The 22,300-nt window shown below is 41.1% G+C and overlaps 3 protein-coding genes across 4 annotated transcripts; 1 reads left to right on the top strand and 2 right to left on the bottom strand.

Moving 5' to 3' along the window:
- Nucleotides 1–119: 119 nt before the first annotated feature.
- Nucleotides 120–11,885, top strand: adamts13 (ADAM metallopeptidase with thrombospondin type 1 motif, 13). Its single transcript, XM_063490404.1, is given in 31 exon segments — nt 120–193; nt 1,053–1,108; nt 1,111–1,207; nt 1,521–1,555; nt 1,678–1,811; nt 2,101–2,184; nt 2,523–2,647; nt 2,745–2,891; nt 3,399–3,533; nt 3,745–3,895; nt 3,995–4,099; nt 4,179–4,330; nt 4,420–4,483; nt 4,814–4,940; nt 5,031–5,179; nt 5,265–5,385; nt 5,623–5,703; nt 5,780–5,961; nt 6,047–6,203; nt 6,948–7,077; nt 7,155–7,334; nt 7,422–7,620; nt 7,700–7,802; nt 7,880–8,009; nt 8,108–8,284; nt 8,372–8,576; nt 8,761–9,070; nt 9,157–9,300; nt 9,390–9,569; nt 11,448–11,623; nt 11,730–11,885. Coding segments are annotated over 31 exon segments (4,266 nt in total).
- An 80-nt stretch (nt 11,886–11,965) lies between these two features.
- LOC134639108 (carnitine O-acetyltransferase-like) lies at nt 11,966–18,057 on the bottom strand. Of its 2 annotated transcripts, XR_010095309.1 has the most exons (15): nt 17,910–18,057; nt 16,466–16,735; nt 16,163–16,281; nt 15,469–15,522; nt 15,166–15,331; nt 14,867–15,041; nt 14,579–14,757; nt 14,381–14,481; nt 14,174–14,293; nt 13,946–14,068; nt 13,710–13,845; nt 13,561–13,623; nt 13,341–13,478; nt 12,234–13,227; nt 11,966–12,061 (listed from the first exon to the last, which is right to left on the bottom strand). XR_010095309.1 is itself a non-coding variant. In XM_063490158.1 (14 exons), the coding sequence occupies exons 1-14, from the start codon at nt 17,934–17,936 to the stop codon at nt 13,012–13,014; spliced, it is 1,887 nt and encodes a 628-aa protein (XP_063346228.1). In that variant the 5' UTR covers nt 17,937–18,057; the 3' UTR covers nt 12,069–13,011. The 2 variants fall into 2 exon arrangements, 1 of the variants encoding a protein (XP_063346228.1); XM_063490158.1 differs by lacking the exon at nt 11,966–12,061 and having other exon boundaries at nt 12,069–13,227.
- A 443-nt stretch (nt 18,058–18,500) lies between these two features.
- Nucleotides 18,501–20,308, bottom strand: LOC134638911 (immediate early response gene 5-like protein). Its single transcript, XM_063489862.1, has one exon. It carries the CDS (start codon nt 19,850–19,852, stop codon nt 18,974–18,976), a length of 879 nt encoding a protein of 292 aa, XP_063345932.1. The 5' UTR covers nt 19,853–20,308; the 3' UTR covers nt 18,501–18,973.
- Nucleotides 20,309–22,300: the final 1,992 nt, after the last annotated feature.

The raw sequence follows: 22,300 nt of genomic DNA, 5'->3' as shown, positions 1-22,300 counted from the left end.
TGTGACACCCAGCTGTTAATTCAGACTGACAACAGGCAGATATCTGGCCGACTAATGGCAGATGGGGCTTGAATCCTAGCTTTGCAGAGATAAACTATACCCCCAGAGGAAGGAAGGGGATGGAGAGGAACAGAGAGAGAGAACGAGAGAGGAAGAGGGTCAAATGCTATTTCCACAACATTTCGGAGTTTATGTAAGGCGTGGAATACATTCTGGTTATACTTGAATCTTTTTCATAGCAGGATGAGAAACCAGCGTTGTGTTAAAAGTCAGATTGAATCTGATAAGTTCATTGTTACTGTATCCATGTCATCAAAGTAATATCAAAGCATAAAGTTATATTTAAAATGGCTTTCCTCCACCAAGTGTTAAAAAAAGCACTAAAAATAGTTGGAGAGAAGAAAGTCTTTCTTCTGACCTAATTTAAACTGTAAAGGAAATTAATTATAGCCACAGACCAAAGTTATTAGATTGTCTAGTGTTGCTTAAATTGAGCTGTTTTATTGCTTACACTCTGAATCTTTGGCCCTTATAAATAAGCAGCTTAACGCTGGTTTTATCTCTGTCGTGAACATGAGGGATGTTAGTTTGTTACACTCTTGTGGAGTAGCTCCTGCTCCCTCCCAGTTACTTTCATTTCATCCACAGGATCATGTGTGCCCTCTAATGGCTACAACAGGTAACAAACTTCACAATCACTTGTAATAAATGCAGCACAATTCATTTGTTGTCTGGGAAAGGCCTATAAATATGGTGGGGTGTCTAAAGGTGGACTTTTGGTTGCTAAATAAAGCAAGGAAGCTGCCATCACTGCAAATACAAAAACTCTCGGTGGGTCGTCATAGCTTTTATCACTCAGTGACAAAAGGCAAGAAATGACACATATTAGTCATAGCACACGCTGAGAGAGCCAACCAATAAGAGCTGTCCTCTTGGTCTCCAACCCAAAAAAAAAAACCCCCAGCAAATAAAGCGTGACGCTCATCAACTTTGTCCCTACTGTTTACATAAACACATACTCACAGACTCTTGGCTCTGTCCTGCCTGAGTAGGAGGATCACATATTGTCCTGGTGTTAAAGCAGAGCAGGTAGACACACAGGAAGAAGGAGAAACATGGTTTTTATGACTCTGTTCTGTCTGCTGCTGCTGCTGCGGCCTGGCTTAAGCGCACTAATGATTTCTCCATTGGAAAAGGTAGGTGGAAAGCTGCGGGTGAACAGGAGCACTGCGGTTAGTCATTCCACTGCTCGGAACTTCTGCAAAGTACATTGAACTCTTCAACTTTAAGCTGTTTATCATCCTGCGAAAAACCCACAAGTTACAGAGAGTCATAACTATGGTTTATTGAATTTACATGCATACTGCTAACAAGCAAAAGTATCTTTAAAGTATTTTCATGGGTTTTTTTGGTGTTTGACTCACATGTCTAAATTTAGTTACACAGCATTAATTTCACTACTAGATGTAAACAAAGTTTTGTTCCTTTCAAAAGCCTTTTCATCACTCGACCAGTCCAAGAGTACTTTCCTATCCAGGTTCTTCTCATTCCACAGGTATGTGTGTCAATGGAAGCTTGAAAATACAACAAAATGAGAAAAAAAAAAGTATATACACAACCACTGGCACACAGACAGGTTATCATTCTGTGTCTGCACTGTTTTCTTCTTGGTCGCAGTAAGTGAGCGACTGCGTCGGTCAGCTGTGATGCCTGATATCACCCATCTGGAGCTACTGGTAGTGGTGGGGCCTGATGTCCAGCAGGTCCACAGGCAGGACACAGAAAGATACATCCTCACCAACCTCAACATTGTAAGCCTGATCACACACATGCAAAAGAAGTTAGAACTAGTGGATGGGAATGTTTACTGGAACAATCCGTAAATGGGGCTGTGAAGATGATATAGGGAGGAATCAGCAGATAATGAAAGAGGTGTTAAAAGCAATAAGTCAGAGACAGTAATGTGTTCTGAAGTTGTACCGTGTCTGCTGAATTCTTTCCATAGTCTGGCCTGGTGTAAGTGCTCCGCAATTCTATAGTCCCAATACACTGAAAGTGATGAAATATAGTAATTGGACTTATATTTCAATTTCCACCCAGGCCTCAGAGCTGTTGAGAGACATGACCCTGGGCGCCAACATGAGGGTGCACCTGGTCCGCATGATCATCCTGTCAGAGCCAGAGGTAAGTGGCTTTCTGTTATGACTCCAGCTCATTATAATTAAGTCACAAATGACCAAATATTAGATATAGCTTTTTAGCACAATAATCTGAAGTCCTACAGTGTTTGTGTAAGTTATTGTCACATCTATAGCTTATTAAGCTGCTGCTATCCATAGTGACTCTGAATGTGAGCAACATGATTAAAAGTTTCAGTGCAATGGGGAAGGGTGGGTCATATTCAGAGCCATGCTGCCCATTCCAGACACAATGTACTTCTCCCCAGCCTTTACAGCTGTGGATGCAAAGTTTTAATCCTGTTAAGGTACTTTAATTCTCTTGTTACATTTACCATGTTTTAGCCAGAGATCCAGCTGTCTACCAACATCACTTCTTCTCTCAGAAGTGTGTGTGACTGGGGCAGAAGGATTAACCCTTCAAATGACACGGACCCGCTACATGCAGATCTTCTACTGTACATTACAAGGTATGTTAACTGTCTGTATCTGGTTATAAGAGGATGTTTTATTATCTTGCAGATGACAAAGTGATTTTTTTTTTTTTTGCTTTACCATCACAATCAGGTATGACCTGGTGTTGCCTGATGGAAACAAGCAGGTCAGGGGAGTAACACAGCTCGGTGGGGCTTGCTCCAGTGAATGGAGCTGCGTGATTACAGAGGACACTGGCTTTGACCTGGGAATCACCATCGCTCATGAAATTGGCCACAGGTAAAATGGATAATCCACGAGACCTAAAATGTATATTTTAGTTTATAGCTGTGTCTGATTTGGGGCATTCCTTATTATTTCTGTCATTTTGAAATTATCAAACAGTATAATTCAGTTTAATTGCTTTTTTCCCCCCTTAAGTGAGTTTTTCTTTCTATGTTCAGTCAGAGATACATTTTTGTCTTTCCAGGAAATGTTTTCAATGTTTCCAAGAAATTCTTCACAAATCACAGACCCATAAAAAAATCTTTAATTGTACTGTGCAGTTTAATTCAGCTCATAACACTCACTATAGTCACCATACTGGACCGTGATTGACAGTTTAAATGGTGCTTTACATGCTTCAAGACTGTTTTACCATAATTGTTTGCTCTGGTATTCTTGGCAATTTAAAATACCTTTAAATGTCACCAGCCAGGGAATGTCATCTTTTCACAATCGCATGCTCACAGCATCTTACACTATGGTTACTTTAACATCTTTTATGCTTGATTGTATTTCACCCAGCTTTGGAATCAACCATGACGGAGTAGGAAACACCTGCAGCAGGAGTGGGTTCATGATGGCCTCTGACGGAGGCTACAACAGTGTGGATTTGACCTGGTCTCCCTGCAGCAGACAGCAGCTTCTTACATTCTTCAGGTGGGCCAACCTGTTCACAGCAGCTGTGCAAGAAATGCCTTTCATTTATCATGCACATCTGGGACTACTGAATATGGTATTTAATCTTAAGTCGTGCCTTCATATCTGCCACAGAGGTTGATCCTCAAAACGTAATTTATGTTAAGTCTTCAGTCTTTCAGCACGATAAAATGTCAGCACTTTGGGTTTTCTCATCTGTTGGTATTCCCAGTGAAGGGAAGGCGGAATGTGTAAAAGATCTCCCTGCAATGGAAGGATCCCTGCAAGACTGGAAGCCTGGGCTCTACTATGGCGTGGATGACCAGTGTCGTATAGCTTTTGGTAGCACTGCGAAAGCCTGCTCTTTCACCAATAATGACCTGGTATGTCACAGTCTTCATGGCACAGGATGGGATTTCACATCGGAAATTGACATTACCACATTTTCAGTTTGTTAACAACGTTTTTCTCCTTTCCATCAGCCAGCTTGTCGTTTTCTGTCTTGCCACGTCAATCTAGACGACAATAGCTCCTGCAAACGCCTCCTAGTGCCACTTCTGGATGGGACAGAGTGCGGTCCTAATCAGGTACAGCTGCAGGCACCAGAGAGTCATCACTTTCCCAAACAGTAGCGTGTTTTTCACGGGACGCAATCCTCTCTTCTAGTGGTGTCTAAAGGGGCGCTGTGTGTCTCCAGATGATCTCAGTTCCCCTGATGTGGTTCACGGCTCCTGGTCTGGCTGGTCTGAGTTTTCTTCCTGCTCGAGGACGTGTGGTGGCGGAGTCGCACTTCGTACCCGGCAATGTAACAACCCAAGGTTAACAAATGGATGCGTCAGTAAAAACATGTTGCTGAACTTCTTCTTAAGAACATGTGTGATTTTGGTGTGTCACCTCTAATTTTCAGACCTGCGTTTGGAGGGAATGATTGTGAGGGCCCAGATATCGAGGCTGAACTTTGTAACCAGCAAGTAAGTACTTACTGGCAATGTTTACATTGGGCCTCCATACAGTAGGTCAATATTGTTTAATCAATGGAACATTGCACCCAAAATCATTCCCAGCTTTGAATGAGCTTTTCTTAGTAGTTTGCAGCCCATAATTTCAACAGAAATGATTAAATGTCTTAGAATTACGGGAAAATAAGTCACGCACGTGTGAAAATAAGAGCATGGGACAAATCAGCTATTCTTCAAATTCAGTTTACTGCCAGAATATCCTTACTGTAATTTGGGCTTGGCAGTGCAAACTTGAATTATTAGGAAAAAATAACACTTTTCTTACCATCTACCTTATTGCAGCCTTGTGAGCGCACTCAACTTAATTTCATGGCAGAGCAGTGCTCCCAAACAGATAACCATCCCCTCTACCTGCCACCAAACAGTGCTTCCTTCTACACATGGATCCCTGCATTAGGCTTTACACAGGGTAGGTCTAAGCAAACTTGATTTTTTTTTCTTTAGAGCAAAATGTGGAAAAATGTGTACACCTAACATTTCTTATTCTTATCCTAACCAGGGGATGAACAGTGCAGATATATGTGCCAGTCAGATGGAGAAAACTTCATAGTGAGCCGTGGCTCTCAGTTTGTGGATGGTACTCGCTGTGAGACAGACAGCCCCCCTCCATTCGGCGCTACAGCAGCTTGTCTAAGAGGCAGATGTCAGGTAGGGATGGGTTAATGAGGCTAAATATATCAGGGATCAAATGCCATATTCCTCTTTCTGTGCTCTTTCTTTTATCTCTGATCAGCTGTTTGGCTGTGATGGTGTCCTGCACTCTGGAAAAGTAAGGGATATCTGTGGGGTGTGTGGTGGAAATGGGTCTTCCTGCAGGTTGATATCTGACTCCTACAGTGGTGGTCAGGCCAGAGGTAACAAACCGAGTGCCATTCATTTAAGTTATTTGTAAAGCAAATATGATGGTTTCCTGCTTTTGAAATCTTACATAACAGCAAATTTAATGCCTTTGGGATGTGAAAGGGTTTTTTTTCTTTACCAGTTTGAACCAAATGATTAAATGCAAGAGCGATAAAAAAATAATTAATGGCATTAATAACTGCTGTACTATCGTGCATCAGTTATAAATCAGCATTTTGTTTTTGTTTCAGAGTACATCACCTTTGTCTCGGTGCCAGTGAATGCCACACAGGTTCATATTGTCAACAGGGCACCCCTCTTCACTCATATGGGTGAGTGGCATCACTGGACAGGAGATTTACATTTCTATAAGACCACCTTAACAGGATTAAAACTTTGCATCCACAGCTGTAAAGGCTGGGGAGAAGTACATTGTGTCTGGAATGGGCAGCATGGCTCTGAATATGACCCACCCTTCCCCATTGGATGAAAACCGCCTGGAGTACCGAATCCATCTAACACCTGACCTTTTGCCTGAGATGGAGGAGTTGCTCGTGCCTGGGCCTCTGCAACAGGAGATAAAAGTACAGGTCAGGAGTGGAAACATTACTAAACTGTTCACGGGGCTTTGTGCAACAATTATAGTGATTTGTTTTTTTTTTTTTCTCACTGTAGATCTATCGCAAATATGGAAAAGAATACGGAGAAAAAACAAATCCGAACATTAGCTACCAGTTCTATGTGCCTACCAGAAACAGCAGCCAAATGGATGTCTTACGCAAAGGCAAATGGTCTGTTTTCACAACACCCTGCTCTGTGTCTTGTGGATCAGGTAAGTAACTTAACGAAGAAAGTGACAAAAGAAATACTGTTGATGATGGGGATCATTTGAGACCTTGAGAGACTGTGTAGTGTTTGCTTTTTTGTTTGGGAAACAGATGTCTTTTGCAAGTAAGATGCCATATTGAAAGCATTTGTATAATAGTATTTAGCAGTGGCTGTCAAACTCTGGTGTGCGCTCCCTACTGAGAGCTTAGATTACTGGGGAAAACAATGAAGTGGAACTAAGTTGAATGAAAATCATTTAGTTGGCAACATAAATAAAAAGGTTGCTAACGCTATAATAGTAATCTTTACTTGACTAAAGTTCATATTTTGTTGCTAAAGAGTGACAAAACGTGTACCAGTCTCTGGTGCAATGTTAACAGCACATCACAATTCTTCTACATGATAAAGAGATGATGCTGTAGTAAATGAAAGAATACAGGCCCAGACTGTCTTGTTAATTTACAGATAATGTCCTACTTGTTTATTTTACTGTGAATTTTTCTGTCATTTAATTGTTTATCTGTTATTTCACTACTTTGGTGTAGCATGAAGGCTGTGGGGGAGGTCTTTATAAGTAGGAAAAGTTGTAAAATTCATGAAAATACAGTTAGAAGTCCATAATTTACACCCTGGATGAATTGGGGTCTTTGCCTTATGTTTGACACCTGATGTAGACTATAGGAGGCTACAACTGTTAAATCCAAGGTCTTGTAAACGTTTGCCTCTTCCACCTTTCACCCCAAAACAGGTGTTCGGAGGCATGTTTATATTTGTGCAGATGAAGAGACCAGCAAACCTTTGGAGGAACATGATTGTTTAACACCCCGTCCAACCACACCGCTCTACACAACCTGTAATCTTGCACCCTGTCCCCCCAGGTTGGGTTCATACTCAGCTTCTTTTGACATACAGTGCTCAGCACAAACTAGCACATGTAAAATGTACTATTTTACAGATGGACTGCAGGGACGTTTGGGCCTTGTAGCGCTTCTTGTGGTGGGGGAGAAAGAGTGCGTCCTGTAAGGTGTGTTCAGAAACATGGATCTGATGTGGTGAAGGTTCCAGATTCGAAATGTCCACCTGATACAGCTCCACACGCTATTGAAAAATGTAACCTGCAGCACTGTCCTGCCAGGTATGACGTCTGCATTGTAATGCTGATTATTAGATTCACAGAGTGTGAACAGTTAACATCGTAAATCTTCTGTCTGTGCGTTTACAGATGGCACGCGTCAGAGCCAGGGGATTGTTCAGCAATCTGCGGGCCAGGAGAAGCAAAACGGATTGTATCATGTGTCCGACCTGAAGGTGGCGTGGATGTTGAAGTCGATCAAAGTTTTTGTTCAAAGCAGATTAAACCCCCCGATTCTGTGCCCTGTGTGGTAGATGTGTGTCCCATTGGGTGGGAATCAGACCGAGAGGTAAAATCAACGATAACTTGAACTCCAGTGTTTTTTAAGAATGTGAAACATCTCTACAATTGTTGTCTTTCTTGACCAGGAACAACCCAGTCTAAAGTCTGGTTTGTTACCACGCTCTAGTCAGCCTCGTGTGTATGTGTGGAGCCCTGTTATTAGTCCGTGTTCAAAGACCTGTGGCAATGGTAAGTCCTCCTTTAGTCAGAAACAGTGCTGTCTACTCAGATGTAGTAACTCAAAGCCCACTGATTATGTGCTGTAGGAACTCTGCAGGTGTGGTTTTCTTGTGTGGACCATCAAACCACACTGGGAGTGCCTGACTTCCACTGTGATGCCTCTACTAAACCTCATCCCAAGTCTGAGATATGCAGCACCTTACCCTGCCCTCCTATGTGAGACACTGTAGTAACCATAGAGATGTGTAGAAAGTAGGATGCAGATTTGAAATAAATGTTGTAAAATTACAGGATATTTTTCTTTTAACAACCAGGTGGCGCTCTAAGCAAGGAGTCTGCAGTGTTACGTGTGGAGGAGGGGTAGCAAACAGGGTGCTGTACTGTGCTCGGGAAGCAGAAGGGGAGGAGGTGGTTGTGGAAGATTCGGAGTACAGTAACTTTCCCAAGCCCACAGCAGTGGTATCATGTAACACTCACAGCTGCCCAGCAAGGTGATGATCACACAAAATGCAAACCTGAAATCGATTTTTGCAACAGCAAAAAAAATAATCAACTCCCCACCACTGTCACTTGTCCAGGTGGAAGGCATTCAGGACGTTACCCTGCTCAGTCTCCTGTGACCTAGGTGTAGCTCAGAGGGTTGTGTCTTGTGTCCAGTTTATCCACGGCAAGGAGAGCGTGGTGGCAGAGGAAAACTGCCATGCAGCTGTCAAACCAGCCATCACAGTGCCCTGCTTGGTGCAAGTCTGCACCTTTAGGTGGGAGGTGAAGCCGTGGAGCCAGGTACGTCACAAGATGAGGATGGCTATTAGATAGAAATGGGATGAAATAATCTCTTTTGAAACAGTTTTTTTTCTCCCCTGTCCACTGCTTCGCTGAATACCGAGCACTATATTGATGTCTCATTAAGCGTGATATTGCTAAAATTGTGAAATTTCCTTGTCATAAGTGTTGTGTTTCTCTCAAGTGTTCAGTATCCTGTGGCTACGGTATCCAATCCAGAGCTGTGTCTTGCATGGGCCCCTCTAAGCCAGAGCCCCTCAGCCCCCTGATTTGCATGCACATGCCCAAGCCAATCACCATCCAGGGCTGCTACACGGGCAGCTGCAGAGATGTGCCATCCACACCAGATACAGCCACTCCTCTGCATTCCACTCTAAGCCCTAAAAACATATCACAGCACCGCATACGCCAACTATCTCCTAGTCCAACAGAGGCCTTTACCATCCCAGTGACCCCAGTGGCTGCCACAACACTCACTCCAACCCATAAATCAAGTCAGTAGGCATAAATACTTTAAGAGCTCACGAAGAACCGAAGGCAAAGCACTATTATTAATATTATAACATCTGCTCCTGTCTAGGTGCATGTGGACAGCTACTGCTGGAGGAATCAGGCACAGTGGATTTGACTGATGTGACAGATCGCTGTGTGGTATCCATAGGCCGACCCTTGGATGAGGTCATTCACATTAAAGTGGTGTCCAGCTCCCTGGACTGCAGAAAAAGTTGGTTCTATTAATAACACTAATACTGCGACTTTCTGTGCAAAGGCTGCAGCAGCAAAGTAAATGCAACTCTGCGTGCGTTTTTACAGAGGAGTATGTGGCATTTTTCGACCGACTGGCATTTATGAGGAAGTGCGCACATGTGGGAGGTACTGAACTGACCACCAGGACAAATGTCCTGCTGGTGCGTCAAAATCTGCTCACGCCAGGGAGCGGGGTTGTGTTTACATACAGTTCACAGAAAAATAAGAAGAGGAGCCACCATCAAGGTAAGACGGTGCTTGAACAGAACTAGGAATTTTTTGCAAAAGGACTGTCAAATATCATGAAAGATAGGATTATGATTAATGAAAGAGCATCCTTCATTTGTTGTTTGAATGGATGCAGCAACAAGTGAATTGAAACTTATTCACTTAAACTGAATTAGAGACTTGCAAGCCTGTACACAAGTCTTAAGCCACCCCTCACTACTTGTGCAAAGAAGGTTGTTGTTTGGTAGCGTTTGCATGTGTGTCACTCTCTTTCTACAGGGGTGCACAGTGGGGTCATGTTAGCAATCCATTAAAATTTACGTTACATCCACCGAGATCTTCAACTGAAGTTAAAGTTAATAATTTGGTTGAAAATTGACAAAAAGCCATACAAGTTAGAAACTATGAGTCTTTGGTGGTGTGCATTGTCGACATATAGAAACTACCATACTAAGATTTAAAATATAGTGTCTCATTTGACCTCTGACCTCTCCTTAAAGCTTGATAGATTGATTTGAAGGTCAAAATGATTTAACACTGCCGTATATTTCTTACTGCCTTTGTTTACATTGACAACATACGGGTAAATAGGGAAAGATACGTGGGAATTTTAAATATCATGTTACTTTGGACCGCTGACCTCTTGTTCGAGGTCAAATGAGGTCAAACTCTCCAGTCATTAACAAATCAATACCTATTATCCATTACCTACTCCTAAATAACAAAAGCCTGCACTTTGCACTTGTTTTTACTTGAATACATTTGTAGTGCAGTATGTTTAAAAAGAAGAAAGAAAACTAATTAATACATACAAAATTCATTTACCATTTCCTTAAAAGTAAATACTGCCCAGAGAGTGAGCTGATTGAGGTTGGCACTCTTATTTTCCTTCAAAAGAGTCGGCTGTATGTGCAATTTTCAAAAGTCATCATGAGGAAAAACTGGAGGAAATAGGAATCTACTGTTCACTGAAGCCTCATTAGAAATGCTCTCAGTGGAAGAGTGGCTTTCAAGAAGCCATTCTTAAGGAAGGGAAACATGGAGACAATTTTGAGCTATGCCAACTTATACAAGAAATGGACTGATGATCAGTGCCAGCAGGTCTGAATCTAAACCAGAACTATTTAGTTCAACTTATTGTCAGCATGTCAGAGGTCAGCAGAGAGGTGCAACAGTGGATCGTGAATTCACCTCCCCAGAGCTGGGACCTCAACATTATTGAAGCAGTGTGGAATTATTTTGGCAGACAACAGATCAAAACTTCCAAAGAAGGGCTTTGAATCTCCTTCAAGAAGCCTGAAGAACTATTCCTGAAGACAACTTTAAATTAAAAGAAAGCTTGCCTAAGAGGGTTTAGGCCGTGTGGAAAAATAAAGGTAATAATACCAAAACTAATTAGAAATGTACAAGCACTGTTTTATACCTTATATAGTGTATATATTACATGCGTGCATGTTTGCACATCTTCAGTAAATTTCGACACCTATTTCCCCATTTTTCCTAACAAAATATCAAGGAGTGAGGTTTGGCTCAAGACTTTTGCACAGTACTGTATGACGCAGTGCGAATACTTCCACAGTCTAACACAATCATAAACAAAAGCCTTGCAATACATAACGTCAGATGAGAATACTGTAAGTTTTTTATACTTTTGCCTTCGATAGAGTGAGACTGTTTTAAGATTTCCAGCTATATGTGCTGTTTTGCTCATATCCTTTCCATCCACCATGCAGGTGGGAAGGACGTGATATTTTAGCTATGAACAATCAATTCACAGCTATAATATTCCTTGTAGACAACTGTAAATTTTATTGCAATTGCACTAAACTGCACACAGACTATAGTGATGATAACTTGTTAACCAATGATCCAATGCGCCTCATATTTGCCCCTCAGATTGTGACATTCAGCTGTTCTCCCCCAGCGGTGTGTTTGAGAATCCAATAACGTCCAGCACTAACCACACCTGTCGAGTGCTCATCAACGCCCCTCCCTCAGTGAAGATCAGAATCCAAGCACTACACATAGGATTAGTATTCAACACCACAAACTCCCAGTCTACATACATTATGGTGCGAACAAGCTCTCTAACATGTGTTGGTTCAATATGCTGCATATCTTACAAGGACAAAAAGCGCACGAGTATAACTACTGCAATATTCTTGTTGTGTTGTTCAGATCCGGGACATGGATGTCTTAAAGACCAACGTGTTTAAAGGTAACCAGCTGTTTCAGTGGCACTCATCGGGAAATATGGCTGAGGTTGAATTTCACGGAGACTACCTGCATTCTGAAGGAAGCTTCAGAGCTCGATATTCATTTGTGCGCCTTTGATACCAGATACTGTTTTTGACAATGTTCACTTGTGCTCTGTTGAGAAGAAAGAGTTAAAGGTATAATATGCAGCAGTCATCAGTTATGTGATTTCTATAAACTGAACACAACATTTATATTTGGCCCCTCCTCTCTGGCTCCACAAAGCGAAGAGGGAGCAGCGGTGCTCTCGCGAGCTGAAAAAGGTGAAAGATGAAAAGGAGCGGTGTTAACAAGAACGAAGCTGTGACTCAAATAGCTGTGAAATGAAATGTTATTTGTGATAACGTGATTGTTTCGCAGCACTTTTCATTCTAAATCGCAACTGTGAAGGGAGGTGCTGCATTGCTGGGTTTTGTGGGAATGCACCTGAAGCGCATGCTCCATGATGGCTGCTGTTGCCTCTGGCTCCGCTCAGACCCACCGAACAGAAGGACCTCTGCGGCTTTTTATGACACGGACAGCGGAGAAGACAGACAGTGACAGTAATGCCCCTCGTTCTACATTTTTACAGAGTCCTGCACTCACATTCTGAGTTGTTGGTCAGAGACTACACACCCTCTGTACAAAGGCAACACCCCTGAAAAAGGAAAATAAGAAATTACAAGAAGGCTGTTTCCCTGCAGATTTACTTACCACCGTACAGTTCTTGTGGTTCATAACTGCATATTATATCTTCAAGTGAAAGTGAAATGAAAAAGGATCTTTAAGTAAGATCCTTTTTCATTAACTGTTATAACTATATGCAAATTATTTTGACCTTAAATAAACAATAAACAAACCAAAGCACTCAAAATCTTTAACTTAAGCAAGGACAAAGTCATTTGGAAGATAGCACACAGAACTGCTGAAGTATAAAAAAGGAGAGCGTACTTATACTATTACAGTTAGTAAATAATGCTCATCTAAAGTTCACACGCACACACACACACATAAACACACACACCTATATATAGCTCTATCTCAAAGGCAGTACACTGATAGTCACACGGTAAACTTCCCATAATTCCTTTAAAAACTGGTTTCCCCATAGCTCCAACACACTCAGTCCATTGCACGTCTGTGTCAGTGTGGCATTGTTCCAGGTTCAGCTACAGCCACAGCCCAGCGGGGGCACAAAAACACCGTGCCAGGTTCCTGTGTGGGATCACTGCTTGGCTGTAGCTGTGTCTTCCAAGAGAGCTCTCATGTCCAACAGTGCTTCCTCTACAGCCTGGGCAAAGTTGGCAGCATTTGTCTCCTCGCAGCTGTTAAAGGCTGTGATGGCGACGTTGATGTGCTCATCCATGGGATTGTAACACACTCCATAGCCATCTGGCACCATTGGACCAAAGCACATCACACAGTCTGTCTTGGAGCCAACCTGGACATCGAGACGGGAGGGATGAGGGCAAACACACAAGTAAACAAATATTACAACACATTATCATTCGCTCAGCAGTAACAGACTGGGGCTTTTCTTAGATGCAAATATACCTGGCTGGTGGAGAGATTAAAATGATTAGCCACAGCATAAGAGGTGTCCATAAATATCTCAGGTATAGAGGTCAGGTCTTCTATGCTCTGCCTCTTGAGCCCAAGGAGGTGTCTGTCAATGGCCTGCCCATGAATTGCCTGAAAAAGCAATGGTGAGCATGTTAAAGTGATATTTATCAAGTAGTTAAAAAGTGGTTGTTTTGGGGATTCCAGCACTCACGTTGTACGTGTTTTCTTTATGTGTCTGAATGGCCTTCTGCAGCAGTGCCAGCTTCTCTGAGCTCTGTTTGAACATTTACTGCTCAGTTTTAACCATGACATGTTTTAAATGTTACATTGCTTATGAGATCCCATCATTTTTACTAGTACCTGTTTAGCTGGGTCTTGCATTGCCTGGACAAATTCAAGCGAGTCTGCAGTAGTTGAGCGGATTGCATCTGTTCGCCCATATTTAAACATTCTTAAGGAAGCACTCTCATAGGTAGAGCAGCAAATATTATAGATCCTGGATTGAAAAAAAAAAAAAAAAAGTATATCATGCGGTGCACTCAGTGTCTGCATCCCACGGGACCTTTTCTCTCCTTTCAAGAGAGCGGACTTCTCACCTGAAGTACGCCAGCTGAAGAGCCATTTGCACAAAGGCATCTGGACTGAGCTTATGTTTCTTTGGCACATTTTTTCCAAAGTGAGAAAACACAAGCACTTTCACATCCAAGTCGTGTACCATTCTGACAAAAATGAGAAAAGAGGGAGTAAAAGAAAATGTCTGACATCAAAGCCCAAATGACAACAACAACAAGAAAACTACATTCTGACTGCACAGCATGACATACATGTTCATATTTTGTTTGGCCTTCTCAATATCTCTCTTGACCTCAGGTGTAATGTTAAAACGCAGCTTCTGGGGCATGGGCAGGGGAATCATGGGAGCGCGACGGAATTGAGTCCTCTGCCTGTTGAGAAAAACGTGACCCGCCGAGTCAGTGTGAGCTCATCATAAACACGAAGAAACACTAGTCTAAAATCTGAAATAAACTTACATGTATTTAACAACGTAATCGATGAGAAACACAATGGGTGGACCCTCAGCAGGTGCATGTTCATACACCAGTCCACATGCACCGTCTTCACCAACAATGAACTGAGGACGATTTGCAGGTACATTCAAATTCTCAACCATTGCCAGAATTCTGTTTATTACTTTGGATCCGTGAGTCATTGCGCTCTCTTAAACTGACCTGTAATGTCTTATCAAACCAGCGGTTGCCACTGTTCCAACGAGCACCTCCTCCATGCAGAATCTGGGCAGCTACGCGGCTCAGATACAAATCATCAGACACCCGCAGCATTGGAGCATCCAAACAAACTGTAAAAATACTTTTCTGGATGGCACGGACTGAGTCTTTATTCGTCCTATCTGAGAAGAAAAAAAAAGGGGGAAATGGAACTTGTGAATCACAAGATTCTGACAAAAAATGCTTTCTATCTATAGAATACATCTGGCTGATACTGTGGCTTGTCCTCACCCTTAATCAGGTTATTATAGGCTTTTCCCCAAGTGTTGCGGTGCTGTGATGTGAGGATGCCAATCGGTTCTTTGTTAGTCTGCAAAGAGGAGTTCCAGATCTTCTCCAGCTGCATGTAAATCTGATCCACTGTTAGTGGAGTGCCATCACTGTTGTACACATCTAGGACAAAAAACTAGAAGAGAAGCCGGGTTGATTCAGTAACAGATTTAGTTTATTACTCCTTTTCTTCATAATGACTATAAAAAAAATCAGGATCTTTATAAATGAAGAAAGAACAGCAGTGCCATCTAGAGTACCTGAAAGTTGTGGACCACAGTGATGTGAGTCGGAGGTGTTTTTCCTCTGGCGTGATTTACAACAGTATCTCTCTTTGGTCCAGGAATACGACAGGAAGACAGGATCTGGTAATACTGGTCCATACAAAGAGGCTTCCCACTCAAATACTCTACAGGCAGAGTCTGACTACAACACAGGAACCAATATTATTCATTTGCAGTTTTGAAAAAAACAAACAAAACAAAAAACAGCTGCAGGCCATGGTGATAATGAGCTTATTGCTACAGCAGTACAATGTTTGTATTGATTTCAGGCAAACTCACGTGTCAATCATTTTTTTAAAGTCCAAAACTCCTGCAATTAATTTGGCAGCAAACCTGCAAAAAATAAAAATAAATAAATAACAAGTCAGATTATAGATTACTACACATAATGGTCAGTGTATGCTTTGTTTTGCATCAATGCTTCAAAAGCTAGTGCTCATATATAGTGTTCACAGATGGAACAAAATCAGTCATGAACTATGAATGGAGAGGAACGCAGTTAAATTCTTAGAAGCTAAAAGTAAAAACAAAACAAAAACAAGCACTGGCTTGTTTACCACAGTCTCATATGTTTGGCACATATATTCTTATCATCTTCATTGTTATTTTTGCATTACATCTCCATGGTGCCCCTATGTTCACTGCATATCCCATGGGTCACAGCATTCAAAAACAGCTGAGCAATGGTATGAGAAGCCCTGGGGCTTTAAATAGCCAGCATGTGGAGGGAAGACTGTGCAAAGGTCAGCTTAAAATGAGCTTGTACTGTAACTTCAACACAAAGTAAATCACTTTTTAAAACAGCTTAATGGCTGCGCTTATATTCAGACAATTAAACTTTATAACTGGTACTGCTGGAGCCCTGAAAATTTACTGCACGCATTACAAGTGCTGGATTTTTTTTTAGTGTTTGTGTGCCTGTGATTATTAAAATAAGCAGTTTGGATACCGTAAGTGCATGCTGGTTTCTCACCTCATTTGACCTTGACGATCATGAAAGTGCATCTGGGGCAGGACTACTCCAGGGCTGGTGTAAACTGCCACCGGCATACGACAATCCAGGTAGGCCGACTGCATCCACCATTCTGTTAACTACACAAAGACAGCTGTAGTCAGACCAGGGCGAAAAAAGAATTACTTTAATTTCTTAAACAGCCAAATTAAACATGTATTTAGTGTATGTAATTACAAAAGACATAGATTCTTCTATCAAAAGACTGCTTTTACACTCATGTCTACGCTGATACATAAAAGTTAAATAAATCCAATTATCTACCCAGTTGTCCGTCTTGCGTGTCCGCCTTTCCAGTCCCTTTTGAAGCCTTTCTCCTACACCACCCTTAAGGAACTCCTGTACTACCTTCCTGGTGTGATCCATCTCCTCATCACTGACGAGGGGCTCCAAAGCTGCGAGGTAGCGCTCACACGTTTGCTTCAAGGGTGGCACAGGAAGCTTAGGCAGACCCTCTTGGTGTGTCAGGGGCCTTGCAAGGATCTGCGTTACGGGTCTGACTAGGTGACATGGCTTCACCATACCGGGCCGCATCTATAAGATAATATCTTATTAAGTTAAAAACTCTTCTGTTTTTTCTGCCATTACACATTAAATTGGAAAAGTATTAGAAATGGATTTAGAAAGTCTAGAAAGTTGAAGGTGTCATTGCTATTTGAAGTGGCTCAGTATTGTAGCCCAACAGACAGTTAAATATATAAATAGCCCAGTACATTCATACATGAGTGTGAATACTGAAATGTAATCTTACTGATAATCTCACTGGGGCTCGTTAACCCTGCAGATTAATTGAATCTCTTTAACCTCAAGTGTCAACATGTTGTTAAGTGCATGCAATCTAAGACTGCAGACATTAATGAGTCGCTGGAAACAGGTTTAAGCAAGAACCAGCTTCAGGCGTTGTGAACAACGGTAAATAACTTAGGCTCGTGCTTTACAGTGAGATGATGATTTGGTGAATGAAAACGGACACCAAAACAACCGACAGAAGCAGCTATACTATTCGGACTAACTGGTGTTAGTCTCTGCCAGCTTATAAATAGGTTGACACAGTTGAACCTTCGGATGGGAGCTACAACAAAAACACATCAATATAAAGTCGTTATGCGATTTATTGACCAAAATTAAGAAGATACATTCATATGAGATCCCATTTGATTTAATATTACTCCAAATAAGGTTGAATAAATACGTAACGGTTAAAAAAATGTAGGCATATTTATGTCAAGCTGGAACACGACAATGAACTTCCGGTTAGCGATATCAAAATAAAGTTATTGCTAAATATTTTTGTGTATTTATTGCACGCCACGACAGAAAAGATGCAAGAATGTGGATAATACTGGGGGGATGACTCTGAGTCGACTAAAACTGCAGTCACATTGCTGTTTCCCATGTCACGCACTAAGCTAACGCTAAGTTACTCTATGCTACGCTAAGCTAACGCTATGCAAAATGTTAGCTTACCCCCTCCCCGAAAAACATAAAAATACTCCGTTATATTCCTTAACGCGCAATTTAAATGCACACGTCGGGTGGATGTAAGTTACATTTTAACCTAATGTTGCCACATTGTTGCTATTCTGCACAGCGCCCCTCCCTCTTCACTCACTCACTTGACCTGATGTCGCAAAATCAAACGTAACGTTACTGCGCTTTTTTAACACGCACTTAAAACACATGCAAAGGGGGGAAAAGGAGGACTCACCGCGGCTCTGACAAAAACACCCAGCATCTTGTCAGACGGACGCGCTAAAAACTTGGACTGTCCCGGGAATATAGATGGGGAAACCCTCGGGCAGTCATGTCTCAAGGACAAGCACTCTGCGCTCAGCTGTCCGCCCCCCGTCGGATACAGCAAGCAAAACAAGCGCTCTCTCTCCACGACAAGTCGTGTTTTTCTAGGTGGAGTTTGGCACACGTGAGACTGCTGTTTCAAAACAAATAATTACACTAAACCTTTCCCGCATGAAAGCTTCCTCAGCTCATTGTTTTATTCATTTTTAGGAAAAATGGATTCAAATGCTACACAAGAGCTGCTAATAAGCATTTGTCTTTTACTACTTCTGGTTATTGTGTTCAGAAATTGTATATTAAAACCTCCAAGTTCAGTGAAATGATGGCACATTTACTACTACTAATAATAATAATAACTGTAATAATAATAATAAGAAGAAGAACAAAAATACAAGATCTGTCTGCATTTCTAAGTTGACCGCTGCGCCCTCTTTCCAAGTAATCGGGATCAGAAAGTACAATTTCAAGTCAATGCATTTGTGTTTTTAGACTGTTTGTTTTATTGATTAATCAAAGCAGGCCCTGATATAAATATATATTTACATAATAAGAATAAGAATAAGAATTCTCGTTGAACTGTTGCACGAAGCTGCACAAATCTTCTCTGGCCACATGGTGGTAGTCGTCCAACATCTTTCCAAGGAGAAAACAGCATTCACTTATTTCTCCAGGAAATACAAACCAATGACTCCGGTTTTCCCGCAGAAAATAATAATAATAATTAAAAAAATCACCACCACAAAATAATATTTAAATAAAGGTTACAGTTTAGTCATGCTGTGTAGAAATTATTCGCACTAGCACAGGAAATGTAAATGTGCAAAAAGTAATGGAAATGCATATGACCATTCTGTATAATTTCAGCACTGTTTTTGTATAAAAAGTCCAAGAGAGAACTGCAGTCGTGTCATGATTTATTTAAAAGCAGCAAAATAAAACGATACAAAGAAATTAAAAAACACACAGTCATACATATCAAAATGCTTCGATTGCTCTGGTCCAGCCGCTGCCTGTTAACAGCGTGTGTTTTAAACAAATTGTTTGAGTGGCGAATATTTGCTCAAGGTCCGTTTGCTGCCAACTCACAAACTCAGATAGCCCACCTGAGCCCAGCACCGAGATCAGGTTGGAGATGTTTGTGCTGTCCAACTGGTCAGAGTCTGAATGTGAATCATCATCACTCCTCATTCTTTTACACGGCACTGGCGCAAAGTCTGGCAAATAAAACTCTGGATCAACGATATGATAACTTATGTCAATCTTTCGCTTTTTTGTGTAGCACTGCGCGCCCTGCGGCTGTTTGGGCTGCGCGCAACAGTCTGTGTGGAAGTATCCGTTCGTGACAGTAGTCACCACATGGGTGTCCAAGTCCAGGACAGTCTTTTGGTTGGCTTGCGTGTTCGGGATAGATAACTCCCAGGAGGATTTGTCCGCACAGCTCCAACAGGCGTCCGAAACCATGAGGTCAGAGTCACTCGGTGAATCCATTGCGCAGGCAGATGCGCCTTGGTGCGCCACCTCTGCAGGCTGACCGTTGGGCTGGTGCGCTCCGCAGTGCCAAGTGTCCGACTCAACCCCAGTAAAGTTGCAGTAGAAGTCATCAGCCAACTCCGTGAAGCTCCCCGTCCATTCGAGGTATTCTTGCCTTTCTCGGACTACAGTTACATCCTCGTACGGATTCGTCCTCTGCATCTGCGACAAGTTTTTGCTCATGTAGAACTGCCTGGCGTTTCTCAGTACGTACGTTACCAGTAAGTTCTTGTGGAGCTTGATGCCTCCTCTCTGCGTCCTGGAGCTTTGGATTTTCCTCAAAGAAATGGAGATCAGATTCTGTGCTTCAAATGCACACTCCATCCTCAGTCGGGCCACCCTTTCTTTGCTCTCGGTCTCTCAAATCGTTTGCTTCCAAACTGGAGAAATAGTGATGCCTTTAGTTGAGATTCCTATCAGATTCGTGTAGACTGTGTCCATAGCGCTCCATGTCTTCCCAGTAAGGGCATGGATTTGCAACTCTCATCTTTCCTTGCCACGCCCTCACGTACACATTGTCCAATGGGAGGGAGGAGGTGCTTCTGTTATACGCAAATATCACTACTAGCCTCATTCAAAATGCACGTAGGAGCAGGCAAGCTGGATTTCACTAAATATGATCTTTTTAAATCTCAGTGCAGACAAATAGGAGACTTTGGAGTCCACACTATAACAGAGAGCAATGGAAGGTGGAAGAACAAGCAGAGGCGAATGTAGCGGGGTAGTACAATAGAGTGAGATAGTGTAATGGGATGTAATTTATAAATATAACATGTACTAACATGTAATAACAAATAAGAAAAATATTAGATGATATGGATGTAGAATATAAGTAGAGAGGATGAACATTAAAACAGGGTTAAGCTTGCATTTTATAATATCAACATTATCTACTTTACTCGGTTTCTTGACTGTTCCAATCATGTATCTTATTATTTTCCAAAACAGTTTATTACTTTATCATTTTATATACTGAGGATTCTTTGTCTACGATATTGTTACATTTTATATTACAATGTGCTACCACAGTACAACACTATACTATACTACATTACACTTAACAGGATCAAAGCCGAGATTATAACGATTGAATCTAAAAGATAAAAAACTGATTCTATTATTTATTTAATTGTCTTTTAAACAGCTGGTTTATGAGAACTTAATTCAAGAAACTGCCCCAATTCCACAAAATCAACTAAATAAATACATTTTAAAAAGATAATAAGGTGAACTAAAGAAGTTTGGGAGGGAACAATATCACTATATTATATGGTATATTGCAATATAATATGATATGACACTATAAAACATGGTACTATGCCATGTTATTCTACATTATACTATAGTAATCCAAAGTTAGGTCCAAAGGTTGTTGGATAAAGATGCTATTTTTATGATTTTGCCTCTGTACACCACCATGATGAATTTTAAATTAAACAATCAAGATGCAGATTTTCAGCTTTGATTCCAGACGTTTAACAAAAGTATTACATTAACTGTTAAGGAATTAAAACCATTTTCATATATACATATATTTAGTCCCCCATTTTTAGATGTGCAAAAGTAAATCAACAACCCAAGAAGATTTGTTTTAATACTTGGATGAAAATTATTTGCAATCAATGACTGCCCGAATCCTAGAACTCATGGATACACCCAAAATGCTGTGTTTCCTCCTTTGAGATGTTCTGCCAGGTCTTTACTGAAGCTGCCATCAGTTGCTACTTGTTTGTGGTTCTTTCTGCCTTCAGTTTTATATTTAACAACTGAAAAGCATGCTCTACTGGGTCTGGATCAAGTGACTGACTTGCTCAGTGAAGTATATCCCATTTCTTTGTCTTGAGAAACTCTTGGGTTTCTTTTGCAGTTTCCTTTGGCTCATTAACCAGTGTTGTCTGATCAGTTTTTAAGCATTTAGTTGTACCCAGCAGTAAGTATAGCCCTGTACACTTCAGAGTACTTCAGTACACTTCATAATACTACTTTTATAAGCAGTCTACTTCAATTAATAAACACTAGTTACTCGGTTCAATTGGCAGCCGTGTCCATGGCATAATAATGCTTTTCCTAACCTTTCCATTTCCATATTTTTCTTTCCCCATCATTCTGGTACAAGTTAATCTTGGTTCATTTTAAAATAACTTATTTTTTCCAGAACTGTGCAAGTTTTTTTTAAATGTCTTCTGGTAAAGTCTGTCCCTCTTGTTCTTGAGTGTAACCAGTGGTTTGCATCTTCTTATAAATCCTCTGTATTCGTATTCATGAAGGTCTGCCTTGATTGTAGACACTGAGAATGAAACACTTACCTTCTCAAGGCTAATCTTGATGAGGTTAGATGGCTGTAATTCTTAAACAGTTAATGTAAAATGTTTGTTAAACCCTTTGAATTAAAGTTGAAAATCTGTGTAGAGTATGGTTTCTCTCTATTTATGCTCTATAAAAATCACCTCTACAGTTTATTTATTTATTTATTTATTCTGACATTTTCCCCACTAGCCTTTCACTCATATTGCCATTTAGCTATATGTTACTGTATTGAGTTTACTTGTCTCATTTTTCCTCTGATTGTAACAAATAAAGCCCCTCTGCACATTTAGTTTGGCTGCTTTTTGTGTTGGTATATTAATTACAAATGTGCTCTGTGATTTTTTTTTTTTAAAAAGTACTTTCTTTGTTAGAGACTCACAGTTACAGTTACAGGTATCCGATCTCCCAGTTTTCCCTAAAGCCACTTTTACTCTGTCTTTCAATACACTAGAATATGCTGCCCAT

The sequence above is a fragment of the Pelmatolapia mariae genome, linkage group LG12 (assembly GCF_036321145.2).
Source record: "Pelmatolapia mariae isolate MD_Pm_ZW linkage group LG12, Pm_UMD_F_2, whole genome shotgun sequence".
NCBI lineage: Eukaryota > Metazoa > Chordata > Actinopteri > Cichliformes > Cichlidae > Pelmatolapia > Pelmatolapia mariae.
This window is presented reverse-complemented; position numbering and strand designations above follow the sequence as displayed.

Bases quoted from the DNA above. Each gene is read 5' to 3' on its own strand.
- LOC134639108 (XM_063490158.1), bottom strand. From the start codon at position 17,936: ATGCTGGGTGTTTTTGTCAGAGCCGCG. The intron at 14,069-14,173 runs GTATGTCATGCT...CATTTTTGTCAG, and splicing joins GCCAAACAAAATATGAACAT to AATGGTACACGACTTGGATG. The intron at 13,624-13,709 runs GTACTAGTAAAA...ATGTTCAAACAG, and splicing joins TGCAAGACCCAGCTAAACAG to AGCTCAGAGAAGCTGGCACT.
- LOC134638911 (XM_063489862.1), bottom strand. From the start codon at position 19,852: ATGGAGTGTGCATTTGAAGCACAGAATCTGATCTCCATTTCTTTGAGG.